This window comes from Scheffersomyces spartinae (genome assembly GCF_019049425.1).
Source record: "Scheffersomyces spartinae strain ARV_011 chromosome Unknown scaffold_7, whole genome shotgun sequence".
NCBI classification, from domain to species: Eukaryota; Fungi; Ascomycota; class Pichiomycetes; order Serinales; family Debaryomycetaceae; genus Lizanozyma; species Lizanozyma spartinae.
In genome coordinates, this window is record NW_025065054.1 from 45,175 (window position 1) to 66,240 (window position 21,066).

The following is a 21,066-nucleotide window of genomic DNA, read 5'->3' on the forward strand; positions in this document are numbered from 1 at the left end:
TTCGTAGTTAAGTACCAAATTCTGTTTTATGACAGGAGTTTCAGAATACTACCACATTCAGTCTTAATACATGATTCGTTGCCATTCATTTTTCTTTGCATCGTTTCTAGACTTAGGCACCACTCAACACAGACCCCAATTAGCGATATGATGTTTGTGTCTTAAATATACTAATTGGGTAATTTATGACATTTTCAATGCCGATTGGATCCTAAATTCTAAATAGGGGCCAACACAAAGTCAAATTAGTGGGGGACCGTAAATCAACCACCAATTGGATCCGTTAAATGACCTATTAGCAAACACCAATTAATGATATAACTATGACTACAACAATATCTGTCGGTGAAGAACTTAAGGATTACTATACAAACACGGACAAATGGGTACAAAATGGAATCAGCTTTGTTCTGGAGATGGAATCGTTCTATCGTGAACGAGCGCAGATTGAATTGGAATATCTGACCAAACTAAAGGAGTTATGTAAACGGCATTATGAAGCTAAAAGCAAATATAGCGCTAAGGTAAGTGTTGGAGATGAACCTGCGATTACTCCTGGTTCATTGGAATCAGCATCTATGGTGCTTTGGGGTCAAGTTTTAACTCAAACTGAAGCTATTAGTGATGAAAAGGCATCATTTGCAAAGGAATTGGGGACTAAAATCATTGAAAATTTGTCTGTATTGAAATCAAGATGTACTGGTGTTAGAGTCAGTATTGAACAAATCAATGAGCTTTTAACCAATGAAAAAAAGGAAATGGAAGAGGAAATCAATAAGGCGAAGAAGAATTATGATAGTTTATGTCAATCAACTGAATCAAGTAGACAAAAAGTTGAGAGATCTTCATCAAATGATAAATATCAACGGAAGTTGGAGGAAAAACAAGTGGAAATGAATAATGGAAAAAATCATTATTTGATTAAAATTAGTGTGGCAAATAGTCTTAAGGATAAATATTATTTCCAAGATGTTCCCGAGATCTTAGATTATTTACAAGAACTAAATCAAGATAGAGTTATTCTTGTTAACAAATTATTGAAAAATGCACTGATAATTGAGAGGAATAGTAGTGATAAAGTGAAGGACAAATTACATCAAATTGATGAAGTTATACTTCAAAATGAAAAACATAAAGATACAATGATGTTTATTGAGCATAATAAATTACCATGGCAAGAACCAAGTGATTTTTATTTTATTCCTAGTTCAATTTGGCATGATGATGATTCTTTAATTACCAAGGAACCAGAATTAACGGAATTGAAAAAACGGTTAAATGCTGCATCCATTGATTATAAATTAAAGGAAGAATCATGTCTCGAATTAAAGCAACAATTAGAAAAGGAAACAGTCGAAAGACATCAAGAACAAGAATCTTTAACACTTAAATTTGATCAGAAATTTCTTTCCTCCTTAGCAATATTAAAGAAATATTTGAAAGAAGATACTGAAAGAGTTAAGAATGAAGCTAAGATTAGAATTATTCAAAATTATGCTGGTGATAAGGATTTATCTTATTATGAAGAAACAAAACAAAAGAAGTCTAGGTTTGGTTTATTCCATTCAAGAAGTGTTAAATCATCAAGTAATGGAACGGGTGGTGATTCTACATCTATTCATACTGTTGCTACTGCTAATCCTGAACAACATTCTGGGATATTCCAATTACGTCGTGGTAGAACCCAATCGAATGCTTCTTCAACTGTATCTAACCAAGCAGCTGCCCATGCATTATATGATTACGCGGCAGCTGGTGAAGATGAATTAAGTATATCTAAAGGCATGTCATTATTGATAATTAATCCTGACAGTAATGGCTGGACAATGGTTCAAAACACTGAAGATGGAACTAGTGGATTTGTTCCAACTTCATATATTGAAAAGGTTATGACGGTTCCAATTACTAGTAATGATACTGGAGGTAGTTTAAAGAAAAAGGGACCTATGGTTGCTCCTAAACGTGGGGGGAAAAGAGTACAATATGTGGAAGCCATCTATGATTATACTGAAGATGGAGATGATGAAATTAGTATATCAAAAGGTGATCGAATAATTTTAATCACCGAAGATTTGGATAATAGTGGATGGACTGAAGGTGAATTAGATGGTAGAAGAGGTATGTTCCCCACAACTTATATCAAAAAGATATAGACATACATATTCAAACATAATCAATTTTACAGATGTATACAGTTTTGAAAATTATTGTACACTTTGTAATATTATATAGTTATAATACTTTAGTTTTATACATTTATAAACCAATTAATGATGAGGAAATAGGTTGGTGGAACCATATAGATGAGCTAGGATGGGAAATATATTTAATTCGTTACCAATATGAATGCCTGAAAGTTTAAAAGTTTCCACTCCACATTATTTAGTAAGATTCTGGGATTTCGAAAACAACTTGCTTACCGGTCAACTTGTTGTACAATTGTTGGAAAGATTCCAACTTGTAGTCAACAGCAGTAGAGTCCTTGGAGTCCAACAAAACCTTTTGGATCTTGTTACCACCAACCAAGTATCTAACTCTCTTACCAACAATTTCGGTTGGGAAAACCAAGTCTTCCAAGATAGCGTCATGGACAGCAGTCAAGGTTCTAGATCTTGGTCTCTTTTGTTGTTGTCTAGCAGTTCTAGATGGCTTTGGCAAGATTCTTCTTTCAGCCAAAAACACAACGTGTCTGTCAGGGAACTTCTTTTCCAATTCTCTGATCAATCTGGTTTGAACCTTTCTGTAAGAAGCAACAGATGGAACAGGAACAAAGACAGCAAGAGCCTTCTTACCACCGGAAACATCGATTTCCTTGATGGACTTGAATTGCAAAGCTCTCAAGTCAGCCTTCAAATCGGCTTGAGATTCCAAGTCAACAAAAGCTTGAGCAACTTGCAATTCCAATTCAGAAGGCTTGTCAGACAAGATCTTGGTAGCAGCAGACATATTATACCTGATTTATATAGGGAGTAGGTAGGGAGTTCAACTGTAAGCCTAAACAACTAACGTTAAAAGGATAGGATTCTGGGTAGAAAGAAGGTGGATACAAAATTTTTCACCGACCAGAAGGAAATGAGAATTGAATGCAGGAGACAACAGGAGGGTAAGAGAGATGCCAAACTGCACAGGAGTTGAGGCTGGAGATTGGAAGCGAGTAATGCTTACATTATTTGGGAGCGTACACGACTTGTAATACGTTTCCTACATGTATAATGGGGAGATACTAGTGCAAAGTACTGTATATCCGTTTTGTGTTTCTGTGACTCCTAAATAGCCCTTATTGGAGTGAAATTGCACGTGCAAACATGTCAGGGCTATTGGTAATTAAATAGTGTGAAAATGTCTCTACATTCTAAAGTAATAAAACTAAGGAGTATAAGTCTCTTTCACCATTACTAATATGACAATCTGCTTATATTGATAAATGTAAATATATATAGGACATATTACATTGTAGTCTATCTGTATAATAATTTTTGAGAAGCTTAGAATTGATCATCAGAGTAGTTAAATTTAGTCAATTGAATGCTTGCCCAGTGGAGCTTATCTCTAGTAAAGCCCTACTTTAGTTTGCAATTGATGTGATTTTACCGAAAAACGTGTAATGCTATAACCACTCCATTCTAATTCATGTCTGTAAATCGTCAACGATAATGGCAATGATAAGCAACAACAATAGCGGCAATACTTGTGTTAATCAATTAGTAATGGGATAGTTCCATCTTTCCATTCATTCCTATTGGAACCTTGTTTGTCCCGTGTGCACACACCATTATTGACTCTTTTGAGATGAGAGTACCCCAGATTTTTCCGGTCCAAAATTACTTGGGAAATATACATATATAGGAACCATCAGCTTCAAGTGGATGCTTAGAAACACAAGCAATAGATTATTCACCCCTTTAAGAACCATTGCCATGTCCGGTGTTGAAAGTGCTAAGAAGATAGCTGCCTACAAGGCTGTTGAAGAGAACCTTCCAGGCGATGCCAAAGTTGTTGGTGTTGGCTCCGGATCTACAGTTGTCTACGTTGCAGAAAGATTGGGACAAATGGCCAATAAGAATCAGTTTGTATGTATTCCAACAGGATTCCAACTGAAGCAATTGATTCTTGACAATGGACTTACGTTGGGAACCATTGAACAATATCCTACCATTGATATTGCCTTTGATGGCGCAGATGAAGTTTCACCAGGGAAATTAGACTTAATAAAAGGTGGTGGAGCATGTTTATTCCAGGAAAAGTTAGTTGCAAGTGCCACGGATAATTTTGTTGTAGTTGCAGATTTTAGAAAGAAGAGTCCGCAATATTTGGGAACAAATTGGAATAAAGGTGTACCCATTGAAGTTGTTCCAAATTCTTGGGTTTATGTCACTAGAAGATTAAAGGAATTGGGTGCCAAACAAGTGATCTTAAGACAAGGAGGTTCGGCCAAAGCAGGTCCTGTCATTACTGATAACAATAACTTTCTTATTGATGCCGACTTTGGTTCCATTAAAGATCCTGCTGCATTGAATACCAAATTGCTTGCTATTGTGGGGGTTGTGGAAACAGGATTATTTGTTAATATGACTAAAAAGGTTTATTTTGGAGATGAAGATGGTACTCATTCTGTCTGGCAATAAAGAAGTATGGGCAACTTTCATCTTTAACAATACTATTATTTATTACAAAAATATAAATGGGAAATATTTAACTAAAGAAGATGAAGAATCATCATAAGAATAATCCACAGAAGAATTGAATAAGAGATTTAACAAAACACGTAGATAATATAAGAATATCCCATTGGTTTTCGAGGAATGAAAGTGGTGCAAGTTCAATGACAAGTAGACATATGAGTAAATTTTGTAATGAAAGGAGGTTATTATTTGGTATCACTTTGTTTATTTAGCATGGCTTGAGATCCAGTTCAAAGCCTCAATCAAACCAGTTCCATCTATAGCTATGGTTGGCATAACTTGCCATACATGAGAATCTGAAAGGGTATTCAATTCAAAACGTTCAATCAATTCTTTTGGTTTAATAGCACCGGGGACATCTTGTTTATTTGCCAATACAATCAATAAACAATTTGCCAATTCTTTATCAGTAATAACTCTCATTAATTCCTTTTTAGACTCTTCCAACCGACTTAAATCTGAAGAATCAACAACATAAATTAATGCATTAGTACCAGTAAAATAATGTCTCCATAATGGTCTAATACGTTCTTGTCCACCACAATCCCATACAGCAAATGAAATGTTCTTATGTTTAACTGTTTCAACGTTGAAACCAACAGTTGGAACAGTAGTAGGGGCTGATTTCCGTAGCTTTAATTTCCACAATATAGTTGTTTTACCCGCATTATCCAATCCCAACATCAACAATCTCAAGTCTCTATTCTTGAATATTTTGGACTATATTGACATAGTTAGTATTTGAATCCATACCGAAAGACGCGTAATCGTGATCAAGGTATAAAGATGGAAACGTATTGACGCGTATCCATCATCAACATCATCATAAATTTCAATTCTTTACCAATACCATGGCAAGTAATCTTGCTTTAATAGTTACATACAAGTAATAAACCCATTTTGACTTTGATTTATGATCTTCGAGTGAAGTTGGTATAAAAATCGATGAAACAAAATGAATGATCCCAATCCAACCCGTTCAAGTCCAAAGAAGAAGGAAGGAAGAGAAGAAAAAACTAGCAGTATCTTTCAAATTGATGCTCTCTTTAGATTCAAAGATTACAGCAACATATAAGTTTCAAGTTGGAAACCATCCAAACTTGGAACATGCGTACTCTTGTGTCACAAATGCACAGGCTATTTTTTCCACCATTCTTTACTAAAGGGGACAGGGTACTGTATTCAACGACAAAGACAATTGCATCTAATCATTTTCGTGTAAATACATGGTAAGTAACATGACACTGACAATACACATTCAAGTAATTCGAAATGATTAGAAGTTACGTATCATATCGGAAATGTAGTTTCATATGGCATGTTCGTCATATATCTTTTTTCATCAGTAGCATTAGATTAAGCTATTCAGTTATCCCGTGTAAGCTAGTGGCGTACCTGGTGTATGCGTAAGGGCGCTTGGGCGGCTGAATTTTTGTCTCTAACATACGCCCAATTCCGTCATAGAATACAATCTACTGTAGCTCGTGTACTTGAAGTTCTGATATTGTGCTACTATACACAACGTATGGTCTCGTCACCATACGATTTGAAAGAAGTATATGTATTGTATCATGGCATTAACTATTGACTTATTTCTTCAGTTTCTTCAGTTTCTTCTCTTTCTTATCTGAAAGTTTCTGAAACGTAGATACTCGTTCATAAACCCTATCCAAACTCATCTTAACATCACCTTCCATGAAATGAGCCATATTATAATATTTAGGTGCAATCTCAAATAACCATTCTGGTCTAATAGGTGTAACCGTACGAATATAATTTTGGGTGGTCAACACAAATTCATTGTATAATACCCAATCCAGTTCCATAGATAATGTTGTAGAAGGATGAATTAATACTGCTTGATTATCCTTGACAGTTATATATCCATTCTTACTTCTGCTCTTTCTTTTGGCAACTTGCATGAAAAATCCAGCTGTAAGGGCTTTACGAACTTGTGTAGAATATGAGGGATCTTCCATATCAATGGAGTTCAATTCCAATTCATGATTCTCCATGATCCGTCTAAGTTGTTTACGAACATTTCGCGCACTCACCAATGATCTATAACTAAGAAAGTTATCCCGACACCATTGATGTGCTCCCAAGTTATAAGCTTCATCTCCTTCAAATCCCGCATAAACATTCAACAATGTTAAATGATCTCCATCTGCATGAGCAAATGCCATTTTACATTCATCCGCACGTTTACGTGCTTGAGCTGGACGAACAAACACTTGAGGAACTGAAAGAAGAGAAACAATAGTTAAGATTTCTTCAGAACATTGGAAAGCGGGTGATCCAATTAACATAACTGCCAATGTAGGATCTAAAGGGAAAAATGATGCCATACGGCCTAATGCTGTTAAATCACCTTCATCGCTCAAACATTCTAAATAATTCAATTCTTCTAATGCTCTCATCATAGTTTCAGGTGCTGGAGGATCCATAAAATCAAAATGAACCAAATCATCAATTCCAAGTTTCTTTAATTCAAGAACTGTCAGTGAAAGATTACATCTTAAGATTTCAGGATAGCTTTGTTCAATCAATTCTCTTTTAAATGCTTCTTCAGTGTATAATCTGAAACATTTACCTGGTCTAGTACGACCAGCTCTACCAGCTCTTTGTTGAGCTGAAGCCTTTGAGATTGGTGAAACCAAAAGTGATTCAACTCTAATACGAGGATTGTATACCTTTTGTTTACTGAAACCAGGATCAACAACATAAACAATTCCATCAATGGTCAAAGATGTTTCAGCAATATTGGTTGATATAATAACTTTTCTACCAGGTCTTCCATTAGGTGATAACTTCTCTGGAGCCTTTTCAAAAATTTTCTGTTGCTGATGAGGTGGTAAAGTACCATAAAGTGGATACACTTTTAAAGGTCCACAATTTTGTTCTCTAATCAATTCATCAGCTTCAAGTGAAATTTTACGACATGCATCTTCAATTTCATCTTCACCAGTTAAAAAGAGTAAAATATCACCTTCATCTTCTGTAGCATGAATTTGTAAAACAGTACGAATAGCTGCATCAAAGTAATCTCTTTGAAATTCGGGAGTATAATATATTTCAACAGGGAAAGTTCTACCAGGTACAGCCAATAATGGAGCATTATGGAAATATTTTTGAAACTTTTCAGCATCTAATGTGGCTGACATAATAATCAACTTTAAATCAGGTCTTCGAAGAACTACTTGCTTTAATAAACCCATCAAAATATCTGTGGCTAAAGTTCTTTCATGGGCTTCATCAAGAATAATACACGAATAACGAGATAAATCATGATCCTCCATGGCTTCCCTTAAAAGCATACCATCTGTCATATACTTCAAAATGGTCTTATTACTTGTTTTATTTTCAAAACGAATAGAATAACCAACTTCATCACCCAATTCAACATCCATTTCATCAGCAACTCTAGCAGCAACTGACATTGCAGCAACTCTTCTTGGTTGAGTTATAGCAACTTGCTTCCCAATCAATTGAGGCATCTCATCATAAAGAACAAATTGAGGAATCTGTGTGGTTTTACCGGAACCAGTCTCACCAACAAACACCATAATTTGAGATTTATGGAATGTATCCAAGAATTCTTGACGTTGAGCATGAACTGGTAAATCTCTACGAGTCTTCAAAATCGAAAAGTATTTCTGTGAAAACTCATTACCAGTGAATGGGTTAACAGTTGCATTCTCCAATTCTTCTGCCTGAGAAGCAGTTGTTTGGTGTCTTGTTAAATTACGGAACTCTCCATCATCATGTACATTCATTGATTCTTCTGGAACTGGATGGGGATGAAGTCTTATTTGTTCTTCAGCTTCTTCGGCAACTTGCTCAGCAAAAGAGTTTGACCGAGACTTCTTAAGCTTCTTAAGCTTTCTTTCACTATCGCCTGACATTTCTGTTTAATTCCACTGCTGTTTGTGGTTCTTACAGTCTGGTGGTTAATTTTACTTTGTATATCTCACGATGGCCATCTCATCACTTCAGAACAGTACAAAATTGATTCACTCAATTTTATTGAGCACGTGAGCGAGCACGTGATAAAGACCACATGAATTTTATTTACAAGAAACATAATCATAATCAATATTAGATAATGGGCTTCATAGCTTTTTCATTAGAATATCACTGGTCAAAATAATTATTCATATCTTCCATTAACTTTAGGGTGCTCGGAAATGGTGCCCGAAACTAACATCTGTAATTCTAGACTTATTAAAACCGTACAAAGGAACAATGGGATGTAAACTTAGGTTGGATTAATAATTTACCTTAGCGAATAATGCTTCTTGCATTAATGTATTCTGTTTTACATTATTATAACAAAGGGGTAAGTTGGATCTCGATAAATTAACATAAACAAGATACATTAGGAGTCAGTGTTCTCCTTCGAGATGTCAAGGTAGACCTCATACAGCGATTACAACTACTCTAAATAAAAGCCGAGCGATGAGAATATCTTTACCCAATATATATGGAATAGAAACCATTAAGTACTAGTGAGAATAATTACCGTATATTTTATTAAGAGATGACTTGGTTCTTATTGTTCTGTAGGAACTAGAACTAGTGAAATAGATAAATGCAAGTTTTATGACTTCTTGTTCCAGAATGTGGATTTTGTGGCAGACCGTTTTATTTCATTTTGCACCCGGTTTGTATTCTTGTTTGCAAGGACAATAGAAGACTGCGCAAATGTCATGAGCAGAAATCACCAAGATAATTGCCTTTTGTCTTTGATTGGATCAGCAAATTGTACTTAAAACCATTATAACCAAAACCATTCAATTGCGTTTACAGTTAATAGAAACTTTTATGTTGACTAGTTCATTGTTAGTAACGAAATGTAACACAAGAAAGACAGTACTGTGCTCTTGATCTGTAGTACCGGCAGGGTATTATTGAGAGACATTTGAAAAGGAAACATTGAGGTAAGTACAGATCTATATATCTAACTCAAAGATAAGGAGAAGGGAGTGAGAGCGTATAAAGGGATATAAGCGAGCCATGGATCCTAAAATCGAATCGCGCCGCTTCAGCATGCAATATAACATCAAATGGGGAAAAAATGAAGAGACCCCACTGCTTAGGGTGTCATTATCGATCCGATCACTTCACCTTGGTAAAATGTTCCCTGTAAGTAATTAAACACAACTAAGGAAGGAGGAGAGTATATCGTATCAATGTGGGTATCTGCCGCAGGGGGGCATGGCAAAGGGATACGGGGAGTCAGCGCGAGGCGAATGCCGAAGGAGAGGTTTGAAAGGAGACGAGTTTAAACGTGCGTCTGAACGTACATGAACGAGTAAATCACTAACTAGAAAGGCTGAAAGTGACTCTACTTTCAAATGGTGTGCATATCGGCAATTGAGTGATTTAAGTTCCATCTGTGTATGTACATATTTTTTACCCTTAATGACGACGATGACGGTGAAAGTTGGAGAATGCTTACAAAATAACTAAATAGCCGTATGAAAAAAAAATTAACATATCCTTTTCCGTTTAGGATCTTGTATTCAAGAATGAGTACCATGATTTTCCCAAAAGATTAATAATGTCCAAGAAATAAGTAGTTTTACTTTGTATTATTGCACTTCAACCTAGAATGTTCAACAATATTCTCGATCGACCACTGAACTACTCTATTTGCACTGTCTGCGTTATTTCTAATTTTAGGCTCTATATTGAAGATATGAATTATTACTGTTCAATCATGCCATAGCCCACAGGCCATTATTAGTGGGATCACTTTCTCAGTACAATTGTAAGACCAGCTTTTCCCTTCTATTATAACCTGGGTATATTTAACCAGCCATTACTGGAACCTGATACCAAAAGGGAACAAGTAAAAAAGGCTTGAGGAAAAACAATGACATTACACGCTTTCATAGGCTATGTGCACACGACTCTGCTCACAGTAAATGTCTTTGTGATACAATTATTTTTGCGGTAATACGTCAAAGATTACTGTGGTTATAGATTAACATATAAGGCATAGTATATTAATTGGTAGAAATAGTATTTCGAATGTACTTGGTTATGAATGAGAAATAGAAGTGTGCAATCGTAAAGCTTCGGTTGGGGTTTGGAAGTTGGTGTTGTAGCAAATAATCGAACTCTAAACTTTTAGCTGGGCGTACACTACCATCTTGGCATAAAGGAGAAGAATTGTTTTTCCGCTATCATCTTTAGGGTTTTATACAGGGTTTGAATTATTAGAGTCCTAAAACAAAGCTACACAATGCACAATGTATTATGTTTTGGCATTTCATGCGTACACCGCTATTTTCAACGTATGCTTATATAATTACCCTATTGTTTTTTTCGCGTAGAGGCTTTTCAGAGAGCTTGCGTGTTTACTATTTGTTTAGAGATAATTTCACCACCACGGTTTATATAGCTGGCAGGGGCCGAACTTTCGTTCTTGAATTTGAAGGTTTTGGTCTTTACGTTTAACACAAGATTTTTTTAACGCCAACACTCCTACTTTCCTTTTAGATATTTACCTCTTTCCCTCCTTCATTTGTATCATTCCTTGATACTTTTATATCCTACTAAAGTCATTCCTTTACTCATTTGATTTATTTTAACAGTTTATTTGTTTGATTGTTTGTTTTCATTCATATATATTATTATTATTACCCTTCCATTCCTTATAAAAACGATGTTGTTTCAAACTACAGTGCTATTCTCGATATTATCGACTCTTGTCTCTGCTTCATGCTCACTCTCTTCCGATGGTAACTATTACTGTTCCCAAACTTCTAAAGTTATCTTTGAAGGTGTTGGTTTTTCCGGCTCATATAAGAAAGTTACGGACATGATTGAGTCTTCTGGTACTTGTTCCCAAGAAACTTTTAACTTCTCTGGTAACTTATCGCCATTGGACGAAGAGTTGTCTGTTCATTTCAGAGGTCCCTTGCATTTGTTACAATTTGGTGTCTACTACCCAGTAGCTAACAACAAAAAGAAGAGAGACGCGGATTCCACAGATTGTGTTACAAAGCAACACCACAAACACAGAAGGGCCGTCGTGTATGGTGAAGTTACCCAAACCGTTTATGTTGATGCTAATGGAAATACAGTCGCAGGCTCATCTTCATCAACTCCAACTACATTGGTTTCCTCAATAGCTAATGCGGTTGGTGGATCTGTTTCTTCATCCCTTACAACTTTGGAAACAGCCACCGTCTCAACTTCAATTGCTTCAACTTCAAGTGCTTCTTCAGCTACTTCAAGTCCAGCATCTAATGGTGGTTCTTCGACTGCTAATACAGGCGATTGGGAAAGAGCTTCCTACTATTCCGCTGGTTCTTCTTTTGACAATGTTACCTTTATGAACTATTACGGTGGTTCCGGTTCTGGTGTGTGGTCCGCCAGTTTCGGTAACTCTATTTCTTACTGTAACTCTGATGCTTCTGGTGGTTCAGCTAAATCAGTCGCATTGGATAGCACAACTATTAAGTCCAACGTTGAATTTATGATCTTCTCCTCTAATGCTTGTTCTGGTAATGACTGTGGTTATTACAGAGAAGGTATTCCAGCTTACCATGGATTTGGTGGTGCTGAAAAGATTTTTGTTTTCGAGTTTCAAATGCCTTCAGACACTTCTGGTAACGGTTACAACCAAGATATGCCTGCTATCTGGTTATTGAACGCTCAAATCCCAAGAACTTTACAATATGGTGATGCTTCTTGTTCTTGTTGGAAGACTGGATGTGGTGAATTAGATTTGTTTGAAATCTTATCTGCTGGTTCTGACAAGTTGATTTGCCATTTACATGATGGTCAAGGTGCTGCTCCATTTTCTAACAATGGTGGTGGAGGTTCTCAAAACTACTTTGCTAGACCAACTACTGGAACTATGAAGGCTGCTGTTATCTTCACAGGTTCAGATATCCACATTATGGAAGTTGATGACGATTTCAGTGCTATTTTGTCTGCTGACACTGTTTCTGGATGGGTCAACACTCCTGGCTCAGTTGCTTCTATTGGTTACTGATCGGATATTTAGTTGATTCATACCTTTTTGCGTTTGTTTTTATCATTTTGTACTTTTATGTTTAGGTTTGTTTTTATTGATATATGATTGATTAATAATCCTTGGGTTGTAGTATAATGAACATAGTATAAGTCCCCCACCACCTTCTTGTCGTATTGGTGCCCGCCTACAATGGCTACATTTCCCCATTATGTGCTGTTATTTTTATCATCTAATTAATTCACTTTTACTTTTTTATCACGCCAGTAATCTGGTCCAAGACTAATTTTAGCCTTAAAGGCGATCACTTTAAATTGAGTCGAGAATCCTCCCGACATATACAAATCTAGTCCACATTAGCGTTTTGCCCAAGATACACCATAGATTGACAGCTTCGGAACTGCAGGCAACAGAATCGGATAAAACGGTACACACAATTCATGAGGTCTTTTCTCCAACCCCCCATAGTAACGTCCACTCAACCCATATACGTCGTAAATGATAGGGTCATTTGAAAATTGTGCATAACCGTGTCCTTTTTTCTTTGACCTCCACTTTTAGTGCCATGGCTCCTTGTATCACGTTGATTGTTGCAACTTCTGCTCTTTGTACACCAGCGACAGTAAAAATTAATGTGCCGTGTCTTATCCCCGCATAATCTATTTCTTCTCTCCATATATTAAATCATCACAACACCGACTCATAGTGTTGACTCACACAGACATAAATTTCTACTTTGTTCTAGGACCACACGGATCTGCACACTCTATTCGCCCAAATTTTGTAGAAGGTAAATGAAGTAAGACAGACACTACTACTACTACTACTACTACTACTACTTACGGATTTGTTAACTTTTTTCTTTTGTGTTTTGATTGTCACGTTTCATCATTCATCTTGTACTTTAACTAGTTGTACTGCTTGAAACCGAAATACCACCTCAGGTTCAAGCCACAATAGAATTGTATGGTCCACTTATCTTATACTGCTATTTGGTTTCATGCCTGGTAAAAGGGTAAATGGCAAATTCCAGTGCTATGAAAGACCTGATATCAACTTCACCAGAGTCATCAATGGATAGAACCAGTACGGATTCATCCTACAGAGTATCCAAATCCACTCGTAATAATAATAGAGGTAGTTTGACTTCTCGCGCTTGTGATGCGTGTGCTATAAGAAAGATTAAATGTGAATCTACAAGACCTTGTAAACGTTGTGTGGATACAAACTTACCTTGTACGACAAATAGAGAAATCAAGAAACTGGGTCCCAAAAACTTACATAAGCGTACAATAGAGACAATTCAACATACCTCAACAAATGTGGATGTTCCTTCAAATGAAGAACAAGTCGCTATAAACCTGGAAAAGTTAACTCCAGAAAATGTCGTCCAATTGTTACAGTTACTTGATGGAGATGATAAAGGATCGTTTATTGATTTATTATCACCTTTATCAATATCACTGTTACTATTTGATGCTAGTAAACTAATGATGTTTATAAGGGAAAATTATAAAGATGCCATGAATGAAGAAATGAAATGTGATTGCTTAGATATCACATATGCTTCCAAAATATTAGTAATACTAACTATGGCCCTATTATTACTAGAAAATTATAGGAAGTTGAAATTAGTGGGTATGAATTTAAATCAAGAACCTCAATTTCCAAAGCATTTGAAACTTTTACTTGAAGTGAAAACAATTGATTTATTATCTGTTATAGAGAAAAAGGTACTATTATTTCTTAATGTTAGCTCCCGAAAGTATCAGATATATTACAACCTTTCTGTTTGCACGTTGCATTTATACAATTACATTCAATTGATAATGATGAGCAGTCAATCACGATCTCAATTTCAAAGTCAACAGAAATTATTCTATTTAAGAAGAGCTTTAACTTACTATCAAGTGATAAACATTCCAAGAAAAAATTCCATTCAAACGATTCAATTATTTGAATTGTATCAAAATTTGTTTATTCTGGAACGATTCCATCTTATGTTTACTGATAATTTGACTTATAATAATAATTGTAACTATTTGTTGATGACATCAAGATTTGATTCCCAAAACCGCAAAAATTCCTTTTATGAATTACCATATCGATTATTTAATGTTTTAAACTCGGAAAACATGTTTTATAACATTGAAGTACTTAATGATAGTTCATTTAGTAATGAACCCAAGTACGTTGATAAATTGGATACCAATTATTTAATCAAATATGAATTGGTTAAATCATTATTAATTAATGAGGTCATTCACAATAATCAATCAAGAGAACTTCCAATAGTTTCAACAAGTCCTTCTTCCCAATTATTTGAAAGGATCTTATGTCATGCCATTACGTTTAAAGTGTTATTAATGTATAAAGATCATATCTCTATTGCTGTCATTTGGAAGGAATTGCAATATATTCTATTTAATATTCATGATTTGATATATGAAGCGTCATCTCAAGTGAATATGCATATATTGGAGGTTTATTTGTCAAATTACCAGCTTCCTTTAACTCTATTGTTCTTCTTAGAGGTTATGGCTACTTTCCCCCTGGAGAATCTTGCAACCAATCCCAAATACAAGGATAAGTTATTAGGATTAGTGAGATTCGTACAAGGCATTTCTGGGTTCATTTATAACATTCAAAAATTACTTGACAATCATCCCAAACTCAAAGATTTATTTATTTCAGCCGAGACAGATAAACTGAAACAATCAACCACATTATTGGATAATCTAGATGCAATATCTATGAGCGCATTTTTGTCATCATCGTCATCATCTTCCTCAACGTCTACATCCAATGATATATCACCAGAACCTCCTGCTAGTCTTAATGAAGAAGGAGGAAAAGACTTTGAACTTGAAGGAACTGAAGAATTCACATTACCTGAGACTGAAATACCTGCAAATTCGAATATAACGTCTTTCCCAGTTTCATTACCCCCATTCATGCCAATGGAACCACTTCCAATGCAAGTCCAGCAACAAGTATTACATGATGCTCTTCAAGCTACGCCTGGAGGCCAGTACTTTGATTTAGGCATTCTCTCCACACCGGCAGTTTTGGCGGATTTGAAACGAGAAGAAGAAGATAATGTAATGGAATTGCCAGTGATGAATGGAGGCGCTAATAGTAATTTATCAGGTACATTTCAAACCCAGGGTAATAATAATGGAAGTTCTGGTAGTGTAAGCGAAGACATGGCTATTCATTTGAGTGAGAGTACCAAAAACTTATTAGGGTATTTGAATACCCATGCTGGTGCCAATACAACGTTAGCTAGTGTTACTACCGGAGTTAATGAATCCGCCGCCGCTGATGCTGCCACTGTTGATTCCCACAAGTTTTGTTAAAGATAGTAAGGAGTAGCTTTATATTCAGGAAATGTATCGTGTGATGTCATAGGAGTGGGCACTTGTATTAAGCGAACATTATACGAAATCCCCATCCGATGTAAATACCCTTATAATATATTATATAAGCGTTTATAGTAAGATATTTTTGAAACGTAGGGATTTGATCAACTTAAGGGTTGGAATAAGTTTAGTTGAGTTATATAGAACTATCTAACTTTAAATACAGTACACAGATCAGCCAGTAGGTAAAGGTGTTGGCAAAAGTGCAACAATAGCATGACAAGAGAACTGTAATACATTTGCCATGACATTGATCATGTATGTAATGAACGTAAGGAAAGGATATAGCGACGTGCAACTGTAAAATGCTTTTGGAAGGTAGAAAAAGAGAGCTTCCCAATCATGATCACAGTAATGAGGTGTGGATGGATCAAGTATAGATAGGCTAGAAGTAACTGGATTAACTGTAGAAAGATTTAGAGCAGTGTTACGGTATATATGGTTACTATAATACTAATATTATTGTTGTGTTTGCTATCACTGTCTCTACTACTAGATTATTACTATTATTCCTTTGTATCATCCTTTCGTGAACGCCCAGTGGAAAAGTAGTGGCATGCAGAGGACAAAAGCAAACTTACATGGAGAAAAAATCGCCAGAAAAACCCAAATCCATAGTCAACATCAGTGACAAACAACTATAGTTCAGTGCCTCTTTCTACTGTCGAACCAGTTTTAGGAACAGATCAAACCATCGAACCATCGCATCCAACAGATATATCATTTGCGACACCTTTTTTCTGGATTGCATCCCTGGTATTTCCCTAGCCTTATACATCAATCATCCTTCGACTGGCTTTGTTTGATTATTATAGTATAATAAGAGTATAGTGAGCAAAGAATTCTAGTACTATATTTTTTTTTATAAATTTGATATAATCATCCCCCAAATACCACGCAATTGTTGAGTGGAAAGCAGGTGAGATAGCAGGAAAACAATTGAAAACTTACTCTATCCTTTTTATATTCTGTGCCCTTTATCCACAACCATATATATAGCATTGAATCATGGATTTAGATACAGATGTGCCCATGGAAGACGTCAGTGATGACCAACAATTATTGCCATTGATTGGTAAGGAATCAGTGGCAAATACCACAACTAATGCAGGTGCTCTGGTAAATGATAAAAAAGATTTACATCCTTCTTCTATAAACCAGTTGGATGAATGGATTGAAAAATTGAGTCGTTGTGAACCTTTACTGGAAACAGATGTCAAAAGATTATGTGAAATGGCAATCGATGTACTACAATTTGAAGAAAATGTTCAACCTGTTCAAGTTCCTGTTACTATATGTGGTGATGTTCATGGTCAATTTCATGATTTAATGGAATTGTTCAAAATTGGAGGACCCTGTCCTGATACCAATTATTTGTTTATGGGTGATTATGTTGATAGAGGTTATTACTCTGTAGAGACAGTTTCATACTTGGTATGTATGAAAGTTCGATTCCCTAAACGGATTACCATATTACGAGGGAATCATGAATCAAGACAAATTACTCAAGTTTATGGGTTCTATGATGAATGTTTAAGAAAATACGGCAGTGCCACTGTGTGGAAATTATTCACTGATTTATTTGATTATTTCCCTATCACAGCTTTGGTTGATTCAAAGATCTTTTGTTTACATGGAGGATTATCACCAATGATTGAAACCATTGATCAAGTTAGAGATTTAAATAGAATCCAAGAGGTACCTCATGAAGGACCAATGTGTGATTTATTATGGTCTGACCCAGATGATAGAGGTGGATGGGGTATTTCTCCAAGAGGTGCTGGTTTCACTTTTGGGCAAGATATTTCGGAACAATTTAACCATACAAATGATTTAAGTCTTATTGCTAGAGCCCATCAATTGGTAATGGAAGGTTATTCTTGGTCTCACCAAGAATCTGTGGTAACAATTTTTTCAGCTCCAAACTATTGTTACAGATGTGGTAACCAGGCAGCTATAATGGAAGTGGATGAGCAGCATAATAGGCAATTTTTACAATATGATCCTTCAATCAGACCTGGAGAACCCTCAGTTACAAGAAAGACTCCTGACTACTTTTTGTAAGTTGAGAGTGATTTCTCTTTCTTTTCAAATTGGAATTATTAAAAGATCAGTTTTTATCATCGTCACCTTGTGTCCGTCATTTCAATTCATTATCCATCCAAAATCTGATCTAGTACCTCCGAGTTACTTGCATTTTCGAAGGTCCAACTAAAGGAGGTTTAATGAGTTGATGCCTCCGTCAAAGACAGCTTTTTCTTTTCTGGTTTTTTGGGGTCTTTGTATTGTGTACAGATACTCATGATACGATGAAACTCATGATTAATTGGTCTATGTCCTTTTTATTCTGTTGTATCTACTTAACTACTAAACTTCTTCTACGACCACTTCTACTAGCTATTTTTGTCTCTTAAATTTGTTTTTGTATCTTCATTTAATTGCTTTTATTCGGTTCTTTACGTAGTTATCCATAAAATTGTGAATATAATGTATTATGATAAATTGAAGTTATAATTGTGAATGAATGTCGTCAGCAAATACGTGGTATATATGTCGCGAAAACCAACCAACCAGCGTTTGCAGTTTTCAAATCTCCACGACATTTTGGTCTCGAAAAATTTTAGGTACTAAACTAACGACTCTCAAGACCATAGGTTTGAAACTGTTATCATTGAACAAGCATTGCAGCAGTTAATCTTATAGTTGCATAGCAAGTGCGGTGAAATCCTATAAAATTATTCAGTTCCCTTTCTTGTGATTTCTTTTGTTTCACTAGTATCATGTTAAGAGTCTCAGCAAAGAGCATACCCAAACCATTGGGATCCGTTAGATCCATCTACAATGCTGCTTTGACATCAGATATCAACATCACACCAGCCGGGAAGGTTAACTTGACTGTTGGTGCTGGTGGTAGATCATCTCGTACAGGATACACTGCCACCGTTTTTGGTGCTTCGGGATTCTTGGGTCGTTATTTGACCTCTAGATTGGCTAGACATGGAACTATTACTGTTGTTCCCTTCAGAGATGAGATGAAAAAGAGATTTTTGAAGGTTCAAGGTGATTTAGGTGTTGTGAACTTTGTTGAATTTGATGCTCGTAATTTGAAGTCAATTGAAGATTCTGTTGCTCATAGTGATATTGTTTTTAATTGTATTGGTACTGATTATAGTACCAAGAACTTCTCAATGGCTGATGTTAACATTGCTTTGACTGAAAGAATAACTCAAGCCGTCAAGGATGCTGGTGTGCCTCGTTTAGTTCATGTTTCATCCTATAATGCTGATCCTAAGAGTGATTCCATTTTCTATGCCACCAAGGGTATTGGTGAACAAGTTGTAAGGGGCATTCTTCCATCTGCCACTATTGTTAGACCTGCACCCATGTATGGTAGAGAAGATAACTTGTTGAACTATTTGGGACCTAAGTTGAAGATGTGGACCCCTAATAAAAACGCTAAACAAATTTATCCTCTTCATGTTATAGATGCTGCTAGAGCATTGGAAGTTATTGGTTATAACGATGCAACTATTGGACAAACATTTGAATTATATGGTCCTGAAATGAAGACATTCTCTGAAATTAGACAAATGATTCACGGTATCACTCAAGACTTCACTCAAGCTGGTCCTATTACATACAACCATGGTGAATACTACTTACCATTACCATTACTTCAATTAGTTGCTCAAATGAAACAGTACATCTACTGGAAGACTACCAATCCTGATCAAATCCAAAGACACCTTATTGATCAAAAGATTGACCCCAACGCAAAGACATTCAAGGATTTGGGAATCGAAGATCTCGATCAATTGGGTGATGTTTTATTCACTTACGTCAAGCACTGGAGACATCCATTGATTGCCCAACAAGGTCAAAACAACTCCAAGGAAGATGCCAGATTGAGAGAAATCCAACATTTCACTTAAGAGACCTTGTTTGAATTAACATCTTTCTTTCTTTCATCCATAGTTTATTAAGTATTTATAATTGCATGTTGCACCCGCAAAATATCATTAGTAGTTAATCAGGTACCGAGAATCGCGGCGATCTCCGAATCGATATGTTATATTAAAGATGTCAAAAAGCTTACCAATGTAATGTGTTTTATACTTGTTTCTTTTCATCGCAAATTAGTTCATTATGTCGTACACATTACCTCCGATAGAAGAGATTGGATTGTCCCTGGTTGACACCAAAACAGAGATCTGTAACCATCTATTTGAGCCATGTTCTACACTTACAGCATTTATCTTGGCTAAAGTACTCACAATCAACTGTTCATTCAATAGCTATGGACAGTTTATAGAGGCTGCTAGAATAGCACTTTTACAATTCTTAGAGGACGAAGAATCAAAGGAGAAGAAAGGTAAAGGACCTTTGGATCTGAAGATCTCTCAAATCATTGCTGCTCATCCAAGATTAGGGGCATCTAAAACCACTAAACTCTCATCTCATTCTGCTACTGAACAAAAATCCCTACAGGCTGCCTCTGATGAAGAAACAAAAGCATTACTTGATTTGAACAACCAATACGAAACAGCATTCCCGGGTTTGAGATACGTTGTGTTTGTTAATGGTAGGCCAAGGTCCGATATCATGGAGAACATGAAAATGAGAATTGCTAGAAACGATATATCTCTTGAAAGAAAGGAAGCCTTTAATGCAATGTGTGATATAGCTTTGGATAGAGCATTTAATTTAGGTGCTAAACTTTAAGAAACTATAAGAGTGAATATTTATACCACGGGAGAATATAAATACATTACAATACGTTAACGTAGTACGTAGTTAAGACAATTGAAAGTATTCAAATGACTATTAATTGCAATAGCCATTTTCCTCCTCCAATCATATTACAGTCACAAGGATTTAATGAGTACTTAATTCAGTTTTACATGACATGTATTCCTTAAAGGTATCGTAACAACGGTTATATCCTTATCAATATTTGCTTGTTACTGTCCGG

General features: G+C 35.8%; 10 protein-coding genes across 10 annotated transcripts; 7 read left to right on the forward strand and 3 right to left on the reverse strand.

The window, feature by feature from the left end:
- Positions 1 to 323: 323 nt before the first annotated feature.
- On the forward strand, positions 324 to 2,153 carry BZZ1 (Bzz1p; the record flags this gene model as incomplete). The annotated part of the gene is made up of 1 exon (XM_043195200.1): positions 324 to 2,153. The coding sequence occupies one exon, from the start codon at positions 324 to 326 to the stop codon at positions 2,151 to 2,153; it is 1,830 nt and encodes a 609-aa protein (XP_043049866.1).
- A 229-nt stretch (positions 2,154 to 2,382) lies between these two features.
- RPS7A (40S ribosomal protein eS7) lies at positions 2,383 to 2,946 on the reverse strand (the record flags this gene model as incomplete). Its single annotated transcript, XM_043195201.1, has 1 exon — positions 2,383 to 2,946. One exon carries the CDS (start codon positions 2,944 to 2,946, stop codon positions 2,383 to 2,385), a length of 564 nt encoding a protein of 187 aa, XP_043049867.1.
- Positions 2,947 to 3,866: 920 nt separating this feature from the next.
- RKI1 (ribose-5-phosphate isomerase) lies at positions 3,867 to 4,625 on the forward strand (the record flags this gene model as incomplete). The annotated part of the gene is made up of 1 exon (XM_043195202.1): positions 3,867 to 4,625. One exon carries the CDS (start codon positions 3,867 to 3,869, stop codon positions 4,623 to 4,625), a length of 759 nt encoding a protein of 252 aa, XP_043049868.1.
- A 261-nt stretch (positions 4,626 to 4,886) lies between these two features.
- ARF3 (Arf3p) lies at positions 4,887 to 5,581 on the reverse strand (the record flags this gene model as incomplete). The annotated part of the gene is made up of 2 exons (XM_043195203.1): positions 4,887 to 5,402; positions 5,567 to 5,581. 2 exons carry the CDS (start codon positions 5,579 to 5,581, stop codon positions 4,887 to 4,889), a joined length of 531 nt encoding a protein of 176 aa, XP_043049869.1.
- A 690-nt stretch (positions 5,582 to 6,271) lies between these two features.
- PRP43 (DEAH-box ATP-dependent RNA helicase) lies at positions 6,272 to 8,587 on the reverse strand (the record flags this gene model as incomplete). The annotated part of the gene is made up of 1 exon (XM_043195204.1): positions 6,272 to 8,587. The coding sequence occupies one exon, from the start codon at positions 8,585 to 8,587 to the stop codon at positions 6,272 to 6,274; it is 2,316 nt and encodes a 771-aa protein (XP_043049870.1).
- A 2,768-nt stretch (positions 8,588 to 11,355) lies between these two features.
- On the forward strand, positions 11,356 to 12,693 carry TOS1 (Tos1p; the record flags this gene model as incomplete). The annotated part of the gene is made up of 1 exon (XM_043195205.1): positions 11,356 to 12,693. One exon carries the CDS (start codon positions 11,356 to 11,358, stop codon positions 12,691 to 12,693), a length of 1,338 nt encoding a protein of 445 aa, XP_043049871.1.
- Positions 12,694 to 13,745: 1,052 nt separating this feature from the next.
- KQ657_004537 (uncharacterized protein) lies at positions 13,746 to 16,031 on the forward strand (the record flags this gene model as incomplete). The annotated part of the gene is made up of 1 exon (XM_043195206.1): positions 13,746 to 16,031. One exon carries the CDS (start codon positions 13,746 to 13,748, stop codon positions 16,029 to 16,031), a length of 2,286 nt encoding a protein of 761 aa, XP_043049872.1.
- A 1,071-nt stretch (positions 16,032 to 17,102) lies between these two features.
- PPH21 (phosphoprotein phosphatase 2A catalytic subunit) lies at positions 17,103 to 18,158 on the forward strand (the record flags this gene model as incomplete). The annotated part of the gene is made up of 1 exon (XM_043195207.1): positions 17,103 to 18,158. The coding sequence occupies one exon, from the start codon at positions 17,103 to 17,105 to the stop codon at positions 18,156 to 18,158; it is 1,056 nt and encodes a 351-aa protein (XP_043049873.1).
- Positions 18,159 to 18,874: 716 nt separating this feature from the next.
- NDUFA9 (uncharacterized protein) lies at positions 18,875 to 20,026 on the forward strand (the record flags this gene model as incomplete). Its single annotated transcript, XM_043195208.1, has 1 exon — positions 18,875 to 20,026. The coding sequence occupies one exon, from the start codon at positions 18,875 to 18,877 to the stop codon at positions 20,024 to 20,026; it is 1,152 nt and encodes a 383-aa protein (XP_043049874.1).
- A 214-nt stretch (positions 20,027 to 20,240) lies between these two features.
- KQ657_004540 (uncharacterized protein) lies at positions 20,241 to 20,816 on the forward strand (the record flags this gene model as incomplete). The annotated part of the gene is made up of 1 exon (XM_043195209.1): positions 20,241 to 20,816. One exon carries the CDS (start codon positions 20,241 to 20,243, stop codon positions 20,814 to 20,816), a length of 576 nt encoding a protein of 191 aa, XP_043049875.1.
- Between the last annotated feature and the right edge of the window lie 250 nt (positions 20,817 to 21,066).